Source organism: Pyxicephalus adspersus, chromosome 5, assembly GCF_032062135.1.
Source record: "Pyxicephalus adspersus chromosome 5, UCB_Pads_2.0, whole genome shotgun sequence".
Taxonomy (NCBI): Eukaryota; Metazoa; Chordata; class Amphibia; order Anura; family Pyxicephalidae; genus Pyxicephalus; species Pyxicephalus adspersus.
Window position 1 is genome coordinate 64,376,792 of NC_092862.1, and position 15,324 is coordinate 64,392,115.

At 38.4% G+C, this 15,324-nt stretch overlaps 1 protein-coding gene across 1 annotated transcript; it reads right to left on the reverse strand.

Annotated features, from left to right (window-relative positions):
* Positions 1-12,081: 12,081 nt before the first annotated feature.
* On the reverse strand, positions 12,082-14,276 carry PPP1R3G (protein phosphatase 1 regulatory subunit 3G). The gene has a single exon (XM_072411760.1). It carries the CDS (start codon positions 14,112-14,114, stop codon positions 12,951-12,953), a length of 1,164 nt encoding a protein of 387 aa, XP_072267861.1. The 5' UTR covers positions 14,115-14,276; the 3' UTR covers positions 12,082-12,950.
* Between the last annotated feature and the right edge of the window lie 1,048 nt (positions 14,277-15,324).

The following is a 15,324-nucleotide window of genomic DNA, read 5'->3' on the forward strand; positions in this document are numbered from 1 at the left end:
ATCCAGCCAAATGCAGTCACATTGATTGGGAGGCGTTTCATAATATAGATGGACAATGACCCAAAACATACAGCCAAAGCAACCCAGAAGTTTATTAAAGCAAGAAAGTGGAATATTCTTGATTGGCTAAGTCAGTCACCTGATTTGAACCCAATTGAGCATGCATTTTACTTGTTGAAGACTAAACTTCGGACAGAAAGGGCCACAAACAAACAGCAACTGAAAGCCGCTGCAGTAAAAGCCTGCATTGCAAAAGAGCATTATAAAGGAGGAAACCCAGCATCTGGTGATGTCCATGAGTTCAAGACTACAGGCTGTCATTGCCAGCAAAGGGTTTTTTAACCAAGTATTAGAAATGAACATTTTATTTTCAGCTTTTTAATTTGTCCAATTACTTTTGAGCCCCTAAAATGAAGTAATTGCGTTAAAAAAAAGCTTTATTTTCTCACATTTTTATGCAATCTTTTTGTTCAACCCACTGAATTAAAGCTGAAAGTCTTTGAGAGTAGTTTCATTTAAAATTAATTTTGGTAATGTACAGAACCAAAATTAGAAAAAAGTTGTCTCTGTCCAAATATTTATGGACCTAACTGTATATGTTAATGCAACACACTAAAACAAGTGTTAGTGGGACCTGTGACATCATTATAGGGGCTGCAAAAGATCTATACGAGAAGGTGGAGTCCAAAGTCTTTGCCAGTCTCTGTGACCAATCAGAGACATAAGCGTATCCAGGAAAGGCAGAATCGGGTATCTCTATTGCTGTCACAGTTTAGCACAGTGGCCCTGCTTGTTTCTAGTGCCATACATGGTTTCCATACTGTGCAAGCAACCCTTTATCTCTCCCATTTACTAAAATCAGCACAACCCTTTCTCCTGTGTTAACAAAGAATTCTGTGCAAACCTAAAACTTGCTCTAAACCTCTCTCTCCCTTTGCTGAGAGCAGATCACGCTAAGATCCAACATCCAGCTTTCTAAATTGTGACCTACATTATCAATAAACTAATGTGGAGTTAGATTTTTTTATAATAATGTGTTACAAAGTGCCATCTGGAATTCTTTTATGTTATTCAATTATGAATGTTTATGCAGCACTTTTTGTGTCAGTAGAAACCCAAACAACTTTAGTTGTCATATTTATGAATGGCAGAACTTGGTTTATTTCTTATTTTAGTTTTCTAAGAGTGCCGTAAAACTTAAAAGGAAGCCATATTGGTTTTAAATCTTTAAACTGATCTATTTTTCTATACTAAATGTATACAATCCTTGTTTTCCTACACAACAATCAGTATATGAAATAGCAATATGGATTTTCTAACAAGATATCAAAGCAGAAGCAACCTGCCTGATGGCCCACTTTGTCAGGTTACAAACTTGAGCCATCTCTTAAGTCAATGGGATAGGATAAGTCACCCATTTCTAATTGTAAACTGTAGTTTGAGTTAGGAAACTCTGTAAACGGGCTACAACAAACTGTGTCAGGAAGTTATAGGAGGAACTACCTGCTGGAGGAAAAAACATACTTAATATTTCTTACCTAATAAAGAATAGGTCAAAATTATTAATAAAAGTGATCCATTTGGTTTGCAATGTTTGATGGCAAGGTAAAACCATGATTTTCAGTATTCCTTCTAAACGCTAGTTCTTTTTTCATAAAAAGTAATTTCATGAGAAAAGGCAAGACCTGGTTTCCTAATTCCAATTCACAGCACAATTTATGCTGCAGACAATTGGCAACAACTCGTCCATTTCTCATTAGCAAGTATTTGATTCACTACACCTGCAAAAAATAGCATTTATCCTTATTGGCAAGAAAAATTACTCTTAAAACTTTGTGTTATTTTAATAAAAACACAGGACAAGCAATTTTGTAAGGCAGTACCTGCTAGGAGTCACTGAGGGGGATCCAGTTTGCCCCTTTATAAATAGGCCGCATTATGTAAACACGAATCATTAGTAATTGTATGTCTCTCCTACCAATTAGGTAATAATCAGACCTAGAAAACATTTAGGTACCTTCACTGGGCTTTGTATTAGTTGGTGGAGGGTTATCCACATTTCTTGGGGGGTGGGGAAGCTCTGTCTTGGCATTTACTGTAACAGTAGAGCACACAATCTGGTGCCCTTTAATGTGTTTTTGTTTGGGTGAGAAACAGTTCTGTTTTCATAAAGTTTAGGAGCATAATCAGGCAAGGTTCATAATGAACGATTCAAATTGGCTGTACTTGATGAATTGTTTTTAGAACTGCCAGGTAGATCTCAACTAGATTTAGGTATATTTTGTATGAAATGCTTGCATTATTTAAAAGAAAATATATATCTTTGTTAACCACCTGAGCGTTACACTGATTTCTAGATTTCTGTTCCAAAAGCGTCACAGGTTTTCATGAAATTTTTTTTTTTTAAATTGTAGACCTGTAACTTACAGAAATATGTCCGAATAGGGTTCTAGTAGATATCATGAATATAAAAAATGTTTGAAACACACAATCATGTAAAAAAAAAAAAAAAAAAACTTTTAATAAAATTAAAGGAAAAACACAAAAATCAGCTTAAACAAGAATACATAAATAAATGAAAAATACTGAAAATGCGATAATTCGGTATAATGTATAGTAATATATTTTTCTAAAACACCTCCCTAGTGTCCGTCACATACCTATAGACAAAACCACATAAATATATTTTCTATTATTTTGTATTGGACTGGATACAGAACTTTGTATTAAATCCAATACAAAAAATTTGAATTTTCCGCTACGACCCTCATCGACGGGCGCACGCACGCGCATCATCAGGAATCGCCGAGGGACGCGTACGCAAATGCCGGGTATTCTAATTCTTTCCAAACTTCCATGCAAAAAGTGTTACATTTTTTGCATGGAAATTTATTTTGGATTGTAGGCTCTAATTCACCGAATTACCGCATAACTCACCAAAATATGTCCAAAATTTTATAAATTTAATAATTAAATTTTTTTTTTATAAAACATAAAAAAAAAAAAATCTTTAAAAAAAACTAAAAAAAGTTAAAAAAAAAAAAGTGTAAAATGTAATGTACAGTAGCTTATATAATATATATATAATACAATTATATATATATTATATAAGGATTTCTTTGTATTGAACTCAATACAGCTTTTTTGTATTGAGTTCAATACAAAGGAACTCAATGCAAAATTTTGAATTTGCCGCCCCGCCTCCCTCCCGCGCCGACGCACGCAGCGACGTCACCGGGAAACCCCGGTGATCGTCTCTGCACTCGCCGGCTGGACACCGAAGAGGACAGACGTGTCCGGAGGAGCGGAGGGAGAAGGTGAGTATTTTTTTTTTTTTTTTGTCCAGCGATCGACGCTGGACAGTGACAGGCACAGGGATAGGGACAGGGAGAGGAGGGAGAGGAAGCCGGCTGGCTTAGAAAAGAAAGCCAGCTGGCTTTCTCCTCTAAGCCGGCCGGCTTTTTCTTTTAAGGAGAGGGACACCCGACGCTGGAGGACGACGCTGGAACATGGACCCGACGCTGGAACACGGAACCGACGCTGGATTAGCACAGCGGGACCAGGTAAGTGGGGATTTTAGTGTAGGCGAAAAAATACGGGGTTAACCAAAAGAGCAAAAATATTTAGTGTGAGAAATTACGGGCTTAGCGGTTAGGGGGTTAATCATTTGGTACATGGTGGTAAATAAAGCATCCTGAAATGCATTGTGATAGTTCTGTTGGCCCCAAACAAATGTTGACACTGAGGGCCTGATTTATGAAGCTCTCCAAGGCTATAAAAAAAACACTTTCAGAAGTGAAGCTGGGTGATCCAGAAAACATGGAATGGATTTTTATAATAATTTTCTATTTGCTAGCAAACACTTTGAATCCTGGACCAGATCCATCTGAGGATTGCTGGATCACCCAGCTTCACTGATGAAAATGTATTCTCTCCAGCCTTGGAGAGTTTTCATTAATCAGGGCCTGAATGTCAAGTTCATGCAGGCTGTTTTTCAGTAATGTACTGCAGAGATAAATTAAAAGATCTGATTGGTCAGTCAACCTTTTCAGTCTACCACCAAACTGCTGCTGTAAGCCCAGAAGCAGCAGACTGCAACCAACGGTTTTGGCAATTGCTGGCCACAAGCAAATTTTCGACCATGTTTCACCATAGTCGTGCACAAAATGTTTTGTTTTTACTTTCTAAAATACAAAATAAGAATAGTTTCCATAGCATATAATTTATACTTTGTTTTATGTGTAAGAAAGTTACAAATCTAAAAAGAGCAGTAAGCACGATTTCTGCCAGACTCCAATGTAGATGTAGTTTCAGCAAGATCTTTACAGAGAACTCTACTTATCTTACTTTGACACATATTGAATGCGGTGCAGTCTCTAAATGTCTTCAGAGACCATTTCCTGCTCAGCTGCAGTTACTGTAATAAAGACCTGATGAACAAAAGTATAGCACCATAATACTTAGTAAACCAATCTACCAGAAAAAACAAGACCTAACATTTCAAAACCGCAGTAACATTTTCTGCGTGATTATATTGAACCTTCACGTCAGCTAACCAAAAAATTAATATAAAAAAAAATCTGAATGTTTGCACTTCAGGTAGGCAGCTTTCCAAACTATACATTACATCAAGGAAACTGAATCCAAACATTATCTGTAAAAGTAATCTAGATCATTGTATCTAGATCATTGTATCAAAGAGGTGGTATTAAAGGGGCCCCAAGTGCAGCCTTTGAGATTACCAGGGGCCACACATAAAATTCATGAATTTATTCCAACAGAAAGCTGTCAGAGAATGCAAACATTTTTGATGAAATCTCAAAGATGAAAATCTTTTAGCTATTCTAAAAGGGATAGAGAGTGCAGATGTTCTATGAGACAACATGGGCATTATATTGATCTAGTAGAAGAGTTGATGTGACATGAGATTCCAGCCATGTGGTCCTCACTTTGTAAATCTTAGCCACTTAACCCCAATGTAGGTAGACCACCTAATATAAAGGTAGAGTTGTGTTACCCAGTGATTTCCAAAACTCTCGTGTAAGGGCATCATTTTTTTCCAATCCAACACAATAGCTTTACTAGTGTAAAATAGGAGTAACCTTAGTAGCATTCTCAAAGGAGTAGTAATGACATAAGGCATCACTTTTGCCAAAAAGCAGGATATTATATCTGGCTACACGTCTAAAAGTAAGATTTGATATAAACCATATAATGTCTAACCAGTATCCCTGTAAATTTGGACTGGTCCAAAAAAGTAAATAATCTGCAGAATGTGGAAACAGAACCAATATAGACGTACCAAGATAAGATAAATACACTGAAAAACTTTGTATTGAATTGGTTTATCTTTGGCAGAAACTAGTTGCCAAAAACAACAAGACCAGATGTTTTCGAGTTCCTCTTCATACAGGGATGGTACCTCTACTCCCCATGTCTGTAAACAGAAATCAGAAAGTGGTCTGGATGAATGCGGCAAAGTTTGGTACATCAAGGAGGGAGGTTTCCCCAGCAAAGCTCTCAAAGGCAATCTCTCCAACATGGTAGGTTGGACATAAACAGGATCTGTCCCAAACTTCACATAATGCACATAGCAAAATTAAAGGAATCTAAAAAATGTAATTGTTCAAGATGTAGTACTAGGATTTCAAGAGGTCAAATGAACGAAGACTGGCCCAATCTACAACATGACCCAAAAGCTTTATTTTCTTACATGGCTACAAAACTGGATCTGGGTAGATTGGGATTATGCTGTAGAGGCATATGAGTGACATACCAAGACAGCTTACATTCAATTACCAAGGAGTAATTACCAAGTAATCAATAAAACAGAACTAAAGTTCCACTTTAAAAGTTCTGCAATAAGCATTCTTATCTACCTGATCGCTCACTAGCTGTCAGAATTGCTGGTTGCCAGAATACCCAGCACATTCTGGCCTCCCCTGCAACTGCCAACAATGAATGAACACCTGTCTGCATGGAGAATCAAGATGGCCAAAGATTGCAAGAAGGAAGAAGATGGCAGCACCCTCATACAGGAATGGGGACAGGTGAGTATTCCAGGGTTTAGTTCCACTTTAAAGCAGACTTACAGATTGATATGCTATCCAGTATCAATCAAATGTTCGGAGAGGCTGCGGAAGCAATATTTAGACACCAAAGGCAGTCCCCATTTCCTCTTGGCTAGCAAAAGAAGCTGTAATTTCCCTGATGAGTAAAATAAGTTAAGTAAACCTGTAAACAGTAAAGAATGTAGTAGCAGGATGATAATGAAGTTCTAAACAAACACTTCTGCTTAGGCTCACATGCTGGCCACACCCCCCCACAAGATATGCTTATATGGTTGGAAGATATACATAGAATAAAATTTTGCCACAAAAAAAAAAAAAGAACACAGAAATTGAAAAAAAAATCTAGCATTAGATACTTTATATGACTCTATAATAAGCGCATGCATGCGATATAATGTAAGTATAATACAGAAATCTTTTGCCATCAGGAGAATGGAGAAAAATGTTTGCTCAGTCATTCTCCAGGGCCAGCATCAACTCTGTGGACTAATATGCTGGTACAGACATGAATCCTGGTGCTTCAACAATTCTTGGCTGTGTTCACATATGTCTGACACATTAGCCCAAGCTTCATCTCACATTGTGACTTGCTTTAAGATTAGAATCTTTACCAATCAGTGGGGAAAGGAGATTATACATATATAAGTATAAAATATAAGTATAAACGATACTTTCTGTCTGCAAAATGCCAAAGCTTTCTTAAAACACTCTGCTGTATTTTGTAACATGTTAGGAGTAATTACATAATGATATGTAGTTACAGAGATTTCCAATTTAAGGAAATTGCTGAATAGAAGACAAGCCAATTCACCTTAACAGCGGTGTCTATAATGATGACATTATGAGTTGAGTTGGAGAAAGTTGCTAACGCCTGTGATAGACAAAAGCAGTACAAGGTTGTGCTGTTGTATCCCCCCCACCCCATTCTCAAATATGGTACAGTTCCATATTAAACATAAATGTATGCAGTTAGTTACTAATGCAGTTGCAAAACAACTGATTATAGTACACACAAAAATATGCATCTAAGTTACAAATAATGAATATTTGAAGTGTTAAAAACAGAAGTGCAGCTATTAAAATCTACAATTTGAATACTTTGATAAAGGCGGTCATACCTGCCAAATAATTTGTATGTTTGTTCAGTAATGAGAATGATAGAGGTGTGATAAAAAGCACAGGCAATGACCTGACATTTCTCTACTGTTGTAAAGCAATACTGGTAGATCAACACCTACAATCAACACGCAGAGGGGTTAGCACCTCTAAACTCTGATTCAGCTCTGAAGAATTACCACATTTGTTGTTTAGATTGAAAATTGGGGGTCTCATGCACTGGTAAGTGTGCATACATACTGAGGATGCAGGCTCAACAAATTTGCTTTTGCTTTGCACACTGATAAATTGTTGGAATTTTTCTTGATGAAGGATTACTGTTTGGAAGCGCTGAATTTTTTAATTATTTCAAAATGTGAGCTCTTACTAGCCACATCTGTGACTCTAGGAAACCATAATGAAGTATGAACCTCCAATGCTAGTTGCCTGTCTCTGGCATCAAAACTTTGAGTTACTTGCCCAGAGAAGCATGCTCCCCCAGAGTTTATAACCATCCATATATCCTCCCAATACTAATGCCAGCCAATATAAACTTTAGAATTTGCATGAGGATTTTCTTTTTTTGTGAAGGGTCCTACAAAACACCTGTCATTTAACCTAAATAAATCAAGAATCAGAGAGTCTGTAGGGAAAGCTATCAGGTAGAAGGTGAATATTATGGCATACAGCACTGCAACATACCTCTCTTGACTGTTCTACAATGAAGGGTGGTGCTCACCCGAAGCAGTTTGAACTGCTTGAATCGAACCCGAAGAGTTTGAGGAAATTGAATACTTGATATGGTACTCCCCACTATCTTCAATGTGGAAAGCTGGCTATCACATGTACAACTTTCTTCTTTTTTTCCAGATCTTCATCACAACCTCAAACAGTACTCAATGATTTAGAACAGCTGTGCTCTGTCTTGGAACCTGTCTGTCTTTTTCTTTTTGTTTATACTTTACTTATTCATTTTAAGAAATCAAATATTGTGTAACATTAATATACCATCTATTGCACCCGCCCATTTTTTACTTGGGTAATTATTATACTATTTGGATCTAACCACATGTACTTGGGCAATCCTTACTTCTCATAACATCAGTACTGACTTATTCATTGGGATAACTTTCTCTTCAGACTGCATTGCTTATATATATATATATGTATATTAACACTAAACACAGTTCATGTTCTAATTTTACAAAAGTATTTTCCATCGATCACATGCACCTTTGTTTGAATGTGCAAGTTATTTTGCCAACACACATTGTACAGGATGACTCAACTACAGTCCAAAGGAAGCTAGTCCAAAGCAGAGATGTGAAGGAACTGATGCAATCATTTTCATATTTGCAGAGGGCATATACAAGGCTGTCAAAGAGATAAACCTTCAGATACACAAACTTAAGATTTTCTTCACAAAACACTACCACTTTAGCATAATATCTTATCATTGACTACGACCAGGAATTGAGGATTAAAATGGCTGTAACGGCTATAAAAGATCAACAGCAGAGAGCTGCAACTTTTTTTTTTGTTTATAACTCTGAATCGACTGCCCTTACTGGCATTACTATCAGGTTTTCTTTAGCACCAAAAAAGTATTGTTTATACACCACAATGCATAGGCATCAGAGGTGAATTGCTTTAGAAGATGCCATTGAAAATTAATGGTGCTACAACATACTAATTGTGTTGTACAGCTAAAAGGTATAAAGGGTCCTATCCTGCTCTGCTCCCTTCCAACATCCTTGGCAATACCTACATTCATCTACAATATAGCATTTAAAGTATTGAAGAAACACAGTAAATAACACTGGCTACCAGATGCTCACCATTTTGTAGTTATCTCACTGATTTTATCATTGCTTCCTGACTGAAGCTGCAATCTTTAACCCATGGTAAAATCTGCATTTCTGGCTAGATGTGAGTCCCCCCTCCCCCCAATATATATGTTTCTGAAAGCAGAGGCTTTTAGATTAAAAAATTGAATAGTTTTAAAAGTATTACAAATTGACATTTGCTCAAATCCATATCCACCCAGATCAGTTTTAATAGGTAAAAGCTTGCCAATGCAACAGTTTTAATCCTTCCAAAGACATGTGAAACGACATTGGCAATGAAAAGATTGACAGAACCTGTAGAAAAACCTACGTTTTTTAAATTGTTATTTTGGATGTTATGGTGGTCCCCCTAGCCAAAAGAAGCATGTGCCTAATCCGGCACCCCTGGTTAGAAATACAGGTGATTTTACACCTTCAACATGCTTTTTTTGAGGGGAGGGGCGAGACTTATCCTCTTTGTTTACATCCTATATCCGTAATTCTAACATTACCTTCAGTCCTATATTTTAGTGCTCTTCTGCACTGAAATGTCTTACTCTGCCTAAACTGCATAATGTAATGCAGAAAGTCATATAGCGCCCATCCCATTCCCTGGCATCATTTAGCAACTGGAAGACATTGCTGAATCCCACAATGATGTAGAGCAGTATTTCTCAACCAGGGTTCCTCCAGAGGTTGCTTGGGGTTCCATAAGCATTTTGTGCCCGGCCGGTCTCTTTTTTGTAATTTGTAAAGGTGGCATACTTCCCACTGACCAGCAATGTAATTGGTATTTTTCCTACTGACTATCACACTAATACTAGTGAGTGGAGCTGTAGATATGATAGTTAGAGCAGGGGTTCCCTGACATCACAAATATAGAGGCTAACACAGGACTGAACACAGGCATCCAAGGCTTTCCTAATGTCAAGGATAATGGACATTGATAGGGGCTGCAACACTCAGGAAAAGGGACCACTGGACAGCCAAGGATCCTTTTCCTCTTGTAGGGAGCTGGTGGCTTAATTTGGTTAAAGATCAGACAGGGTCTCTTTAAGGAAAAAAAGTTCCATGGGTAATGGTTATGTTTTAAGAAAGGATTAATTATTCTGGCAGTCCCTTGCATATTATGAAAACAGAAAAACATTCCTAATATGCCATACAATACTGCCTGTGTGCTCTTCTACCCTTTAAAATATATAAACAGTCATTGAAGGAACGCAGGATTAAAAAAAAAAAAAAAAAATGAATCAGCTGCCAATGCTGACCTCTTTTTTGATAGATGCCAGCCTGTTATATTGGTTTTCCGACTCCTTTCTGAATTGCTGACTTGGAAAAAGAATAAAGCAAGTGACGTACTTTTACTGGGACAGTGACTGATTATCTTTAACTTTACTAATATTGTCTATTTATTAAAGTGAAGTTTACCTTTAACAGAAACTATGACAATGAACCTTACTTTTGGATATCCTTTAAAGCCAAAATAAATTCACCTCTCACTTCTTTGCTGCTGTTTACCTGTTTTGGCCACCTTGTTGGGTCCGGCCAAAGCTATGTAAGTCCCATGCATGTGCACAGTGTACGTTTGACAAAAGATGTGAAAGGGCAGATAAGTATCTTTTATTGCAGGAATAACCTAGTGTGTGTCCTCTGCAACTATCAACCTGCTTGCTTCACATTGGTTTGAATATAAGGTTCAGTTAAACTTTAAGGGCCAATTGAGTGCCTAATGTTCTGGTAAAATGCATTCTTGGTTGCTGTGCCATTCTCTTTCTATGACACCAAAATACACTGTTACAGTAGCAGACAATACACCTACATTGCAGCACTCAACAATACATGTAACTCCGGTGTATTAAAAACAATGGCCAGGTACTTATTTTCATGTGTTAAAGCCTAACTAAACCCATCAATGCAGCACGCCAATACACAATATTGAGCTATCTTAAATATAATTATAAGTGTAAAGAGTGCCTCAATGACTCTTTACGAATAATCACCAACACGAAAATGTAACTTTTTCTTATACACTTATCCAAAAATTTACCAAATGCTTTGTGCACAGAAGAGCTAAGTGCACCTCCTGAAATAAGAATGCGGCAAGTAAGGCTACGTACACACATCAGATGATTACCATCGGATTATCGATTCAGGGCTAGTATCGGACGATAATCTGATGTGTGTACAGCACTCCTCTGATGTCATTCATGGATCTGTTCTAGTGCTGTAAATCGCTCGTTCATGCATCTTTCAGTCTTTTGTCAGAATAAAGGATCGTGAAAGATTCTTTCCAACAACAAGAGTCTAATATGTGTACGCAGCCTAAAGTCTGACTAAAGGGATAACTTCTAATCTGCATGTTTGTTTTAGGTCAGTGACACAGAAATGATTGCAAGTACTGATTTAAAATGTCACCCAGGCAAATTGTATTTGAAGATGAAAAGGTCAGTGGGACCCGTTCTATTCCCAACTTTAAGAACGTTAACTGTTATGGTCTGCCACATTTAGCATCCCAATAAAAAAAGCTCTGTTCGTCCTATTGTAAACTCGAGCAAGGCCACTGTATATAATGGCAACAAATATAAAAGGAAAAAGCATGACCTAGTATGTAAGCAGGAGATTCGGAAACATAAAACTGTTGCCAATCTACATTATATTAAAAAAATTGCTTCTTGCAGTTAGCGTGATTTCTGTATTTTTTAGTTCTCTGCAGATCGAGCGAATTTGCACATATTTAAGAGAAACAGGAATTAAAACTTGCCTAAAATACCATTTTCACCCAATACTTCAATCCACCAAAAAGTGCAGATCACATTGGTCACATTTTTAAATAAAGGGAAAAAGTTGCAGTTTGCATGGTAATGTTTGGATCCGGCAGACAAGAAGAAATACAGCTCATGATTTATTAATGAATACTTGGCAGCTACACAGGCTGGAGCAATGGAGACTGTAAATAGTTACTGTTTGCCAACACTTGCTTTTAAAAACACAGACTCTTATAGTAGCACAAACTACCCAGATTTGTTATTTTGTGTGGTTACTGTAAAACTAAAAACAAATAATCTTCAGGGTATACACATAGACACAAGTTTAGTACAATGCACAGTTCTTTTTAATCGGGTACAAATGGGAAGAGTGCATAGATTAAATAAAGTGCACACGTAGCAATACTTCCAGAGAGGGATCAATCAAATATTTCATTAAAAAAAAAGAAAAAAACTGTGCAAACCCCTCTACATCATCCAGACTGATAGATCCTCCTAATCAATGCAAAGCAATTGATGCAAATACCAACCCATCGGCATTATTTACATTGTAATATAAAAATAATATATTGCATTTATTAAACTGCAGCAACAAAAGTAACAGAATTTGGTGTTTCAGGAAAGATGTACTTTTGGATTCATCAGACAGAAGTACAAACAACTGGTAAGGCATTTAAAAGGAAATAGTCATTTGTCCAAACTGTGATATTTATGCAGACTTTTGCAAAGCAAGAAAATGAGCCATTGCATAACAGTTAGCAGCCATACTTCATTACCTTTTTTTTAAATATTACTTTTATGTTTTCAATCTGCATTGTATATGTTCTGTTTTTAGGCCATGATGCAGCTCACTTACATTAGATAATACAACCTGTGGTCTTCCTTATATTTCGATGCTTTATATCTACGCAGCATATTACTAAATATGCCCAATGTGATATCTATGTGAAAGAAGTGTTGCAAACATGCTTCGGAAGCCAAAGGCTATTTCTACACCCAAAGACAGGATGTCACCATAAAATCACATGGTCAAAGTGAAAATGTCATTTATGAAAAAAGTGCTCTTGTAACCCACATCAGCCCGTCAATATTGCACTTGTCAATCCGTCCTCTATATATAAATCTTGGTAAGGCTGAAGAAGATTTCAGAAATATCTCCAAAGTGTGCTTTTAGTAGATAATAGTGCTGAAGGCTACCATATTTGGGAACCCTCCAGTTCCTCCTGCTCAGGGTTTAATGGCTGGACTTCACGGATCACATCTTGATGGCAATTAATTGTGTAGTTGGCTCCCTCGTTGTTGTCCCAAATCTCCTGCCCATGACTTGGACTATAGCATATGGCAAAATGTATGCAGGATGTAGAAGGTGGGTAGCAAAGGTTAAAGTAAAAACGCTGGCATCCAGAAGAAGGAAGCAAGGCAGCGCTTTGCCCGGCAGGCGTTGCAGGGCAGTCCAAAAAGGATAGCCATTCATTAAAAGTATATCTAATTTTAACCTGAGCCGTTTCTCCAGGATCCTTCGCCAACACATAACCAAACACCCCCAACCTGGAAGCTGAAACTTGTTCCAGGCATACGCCTAGCCCATCCAGCCTTGCCAGCAGCTCCGCAGGGGTGGTCTCAGAAGGTGCCGGCTCTGCACTGCTAAATTCTTCTTCAAGGATCAGTTCTGACCTTTGCCCGCGGCCGGTTGGCGGGTAACTCTGCAGTCTAGCTAACACTGCCTGAGGCACCAATGGTTCATCAGAAGGCAAGAAGTGTTTGATACTGGCTAAAGTCAAGCCAAGCGAGTCTGCAAACTGCACCTTCTTCTTTAATTTACAGCAACACATAAGAGGGTCTTCCTCTTCTTCCTCAGGAATGGAGTTCCAAGGCAAGGAGCGCGCTCTCCTGCGGGGCGACTCCTCTGTGGCAAGTGGTTCTGGGTACCTGATGTCGGGGGAGTGAACCCTGACATCATGATGGGGGAAAGGTTCTCTGTCTTTGGATCCCTGTCTCCTCATCAAGTGCACATTTGTCTCCCCCAGGTGCAGCCTCCTTAGTTTACTCTGGAGATCTCTCTGTGGATCTTCTTGTTCCAGATCTGCAGATTCCTGGCAATCTGAGCAATGTAAGTCTTCCCTTGCAGCAATCATCTGCTGGTTAACCCCTTGCCGTAAGCTAGGAGCTGATGATAATAATTGCAGCCTGCTGGGCTGATCACTCAGGGCAGAGAGTTGCAGCAATCCTTCCTGATTCATGGTTGGGATCACACACTGCTGCTGCAGGCTGCCTGTGTCCTGCACACGCTGGAAAGTGTCACTTGTTAGTTCGGTCTGATCGCTGTGCATGTCAGTGTGCAGCCAGTGATCCTGCATCTCCACCTGGGACAGGCGATCGGTTACACGCCATGGGGAGTCCCAGCGATCAGGAACAAGATCGCAACAGCCTGTCACTTCCCATACACGCTGCGTATAGGTCTGTCTCCGCCCCCCTCCGAGTGTCCGTGCACATCAGCAACAAACAAAGAGCTCACATTAAACTTCCTTCCAGCAACAGGCACAGGGTCACCACGCCCACCAACACTGGTTAACCACGCCCACAAGATATACCGCCCGCCCCCTCAATCTGCCCCTCTCACTGCCTGTCACACACAGAATGACTTTTTGTGTTGCCGCCTTTGTGTATGTGGTAGTCACAGCAGCACTGAAGTGTTCAGCACTATCCTACACTATAGAGAACTGACCAGAACGTGGTGTCAGTGACTAAAATCCAGAATGTGTCCAGAGACAAAGCTTGTGTAGAGCTATACATGAAAGTAGACTTTTCAGTTACCTTGCTGCATGGATACATTGCTATTATGTCACAATACAATATTTCTTTTACCTAAATTGCCATTTTTATCAATAAAAAGCTATCCTCCAGTTCCAGTCAGGGAGTTAGCATAGGCTGAGATGCCTGCTGCAGACATTGTAGAAAATGACAAGGAGTTCTATAGCTGTTATTGCAGCTTGGTTTGCACCTGAATACAGAGCAGTGCTTTCCATGAAGCTGTGGGCTGTTCTTATAGAAGTGCAGTACTGAAATGTTCACTGCCAACCCCATTCATTGTCTATAGCTGTGGTCGCCAACCGGTGGTCCGTGAGAAAATGTTGGTGGTCCACAGAAAAATTTGGACATTAATTGCAAATTTTCACATTTAATTAATAATAATATTAAAAAATTATATTCTAATAAATTCCTATATTCTGAAGTCAATTTTCGCCTTTATATTGCACAACCTGTACTAGAGACAGAAAAACAAGGGAGGCGCAGCGTGACGTCAGTGTAGTCTTAGGTTGTATGAGGTAACTGAGCCGTACGATTCAGTGATGTTTCCACCATTACAACAGTCACCCCTCTCCGCCAATACCGATTCTTATCTGATTGTTTTATTTTATTTATTTCTCAGATGCTCTTTTAGGTAGATATGACCATAACTGTGTATTTTGTTTAACTATTATATTTAATGTCATCTAATAGTTTACTTCATTGACTATGATTTCATGTGTTGTCTTAGATTCGAATGAAATGAACCCATAATTAGTG

Coding starts and splice junctions, on each gene's coding strand:
- PPP1R3G (XM_072411760.1), bottom strand. CDS start 14,114: ATGCAGGATCACTGGCTGCACACTGACATGCACAGCGATCAGACCGAA.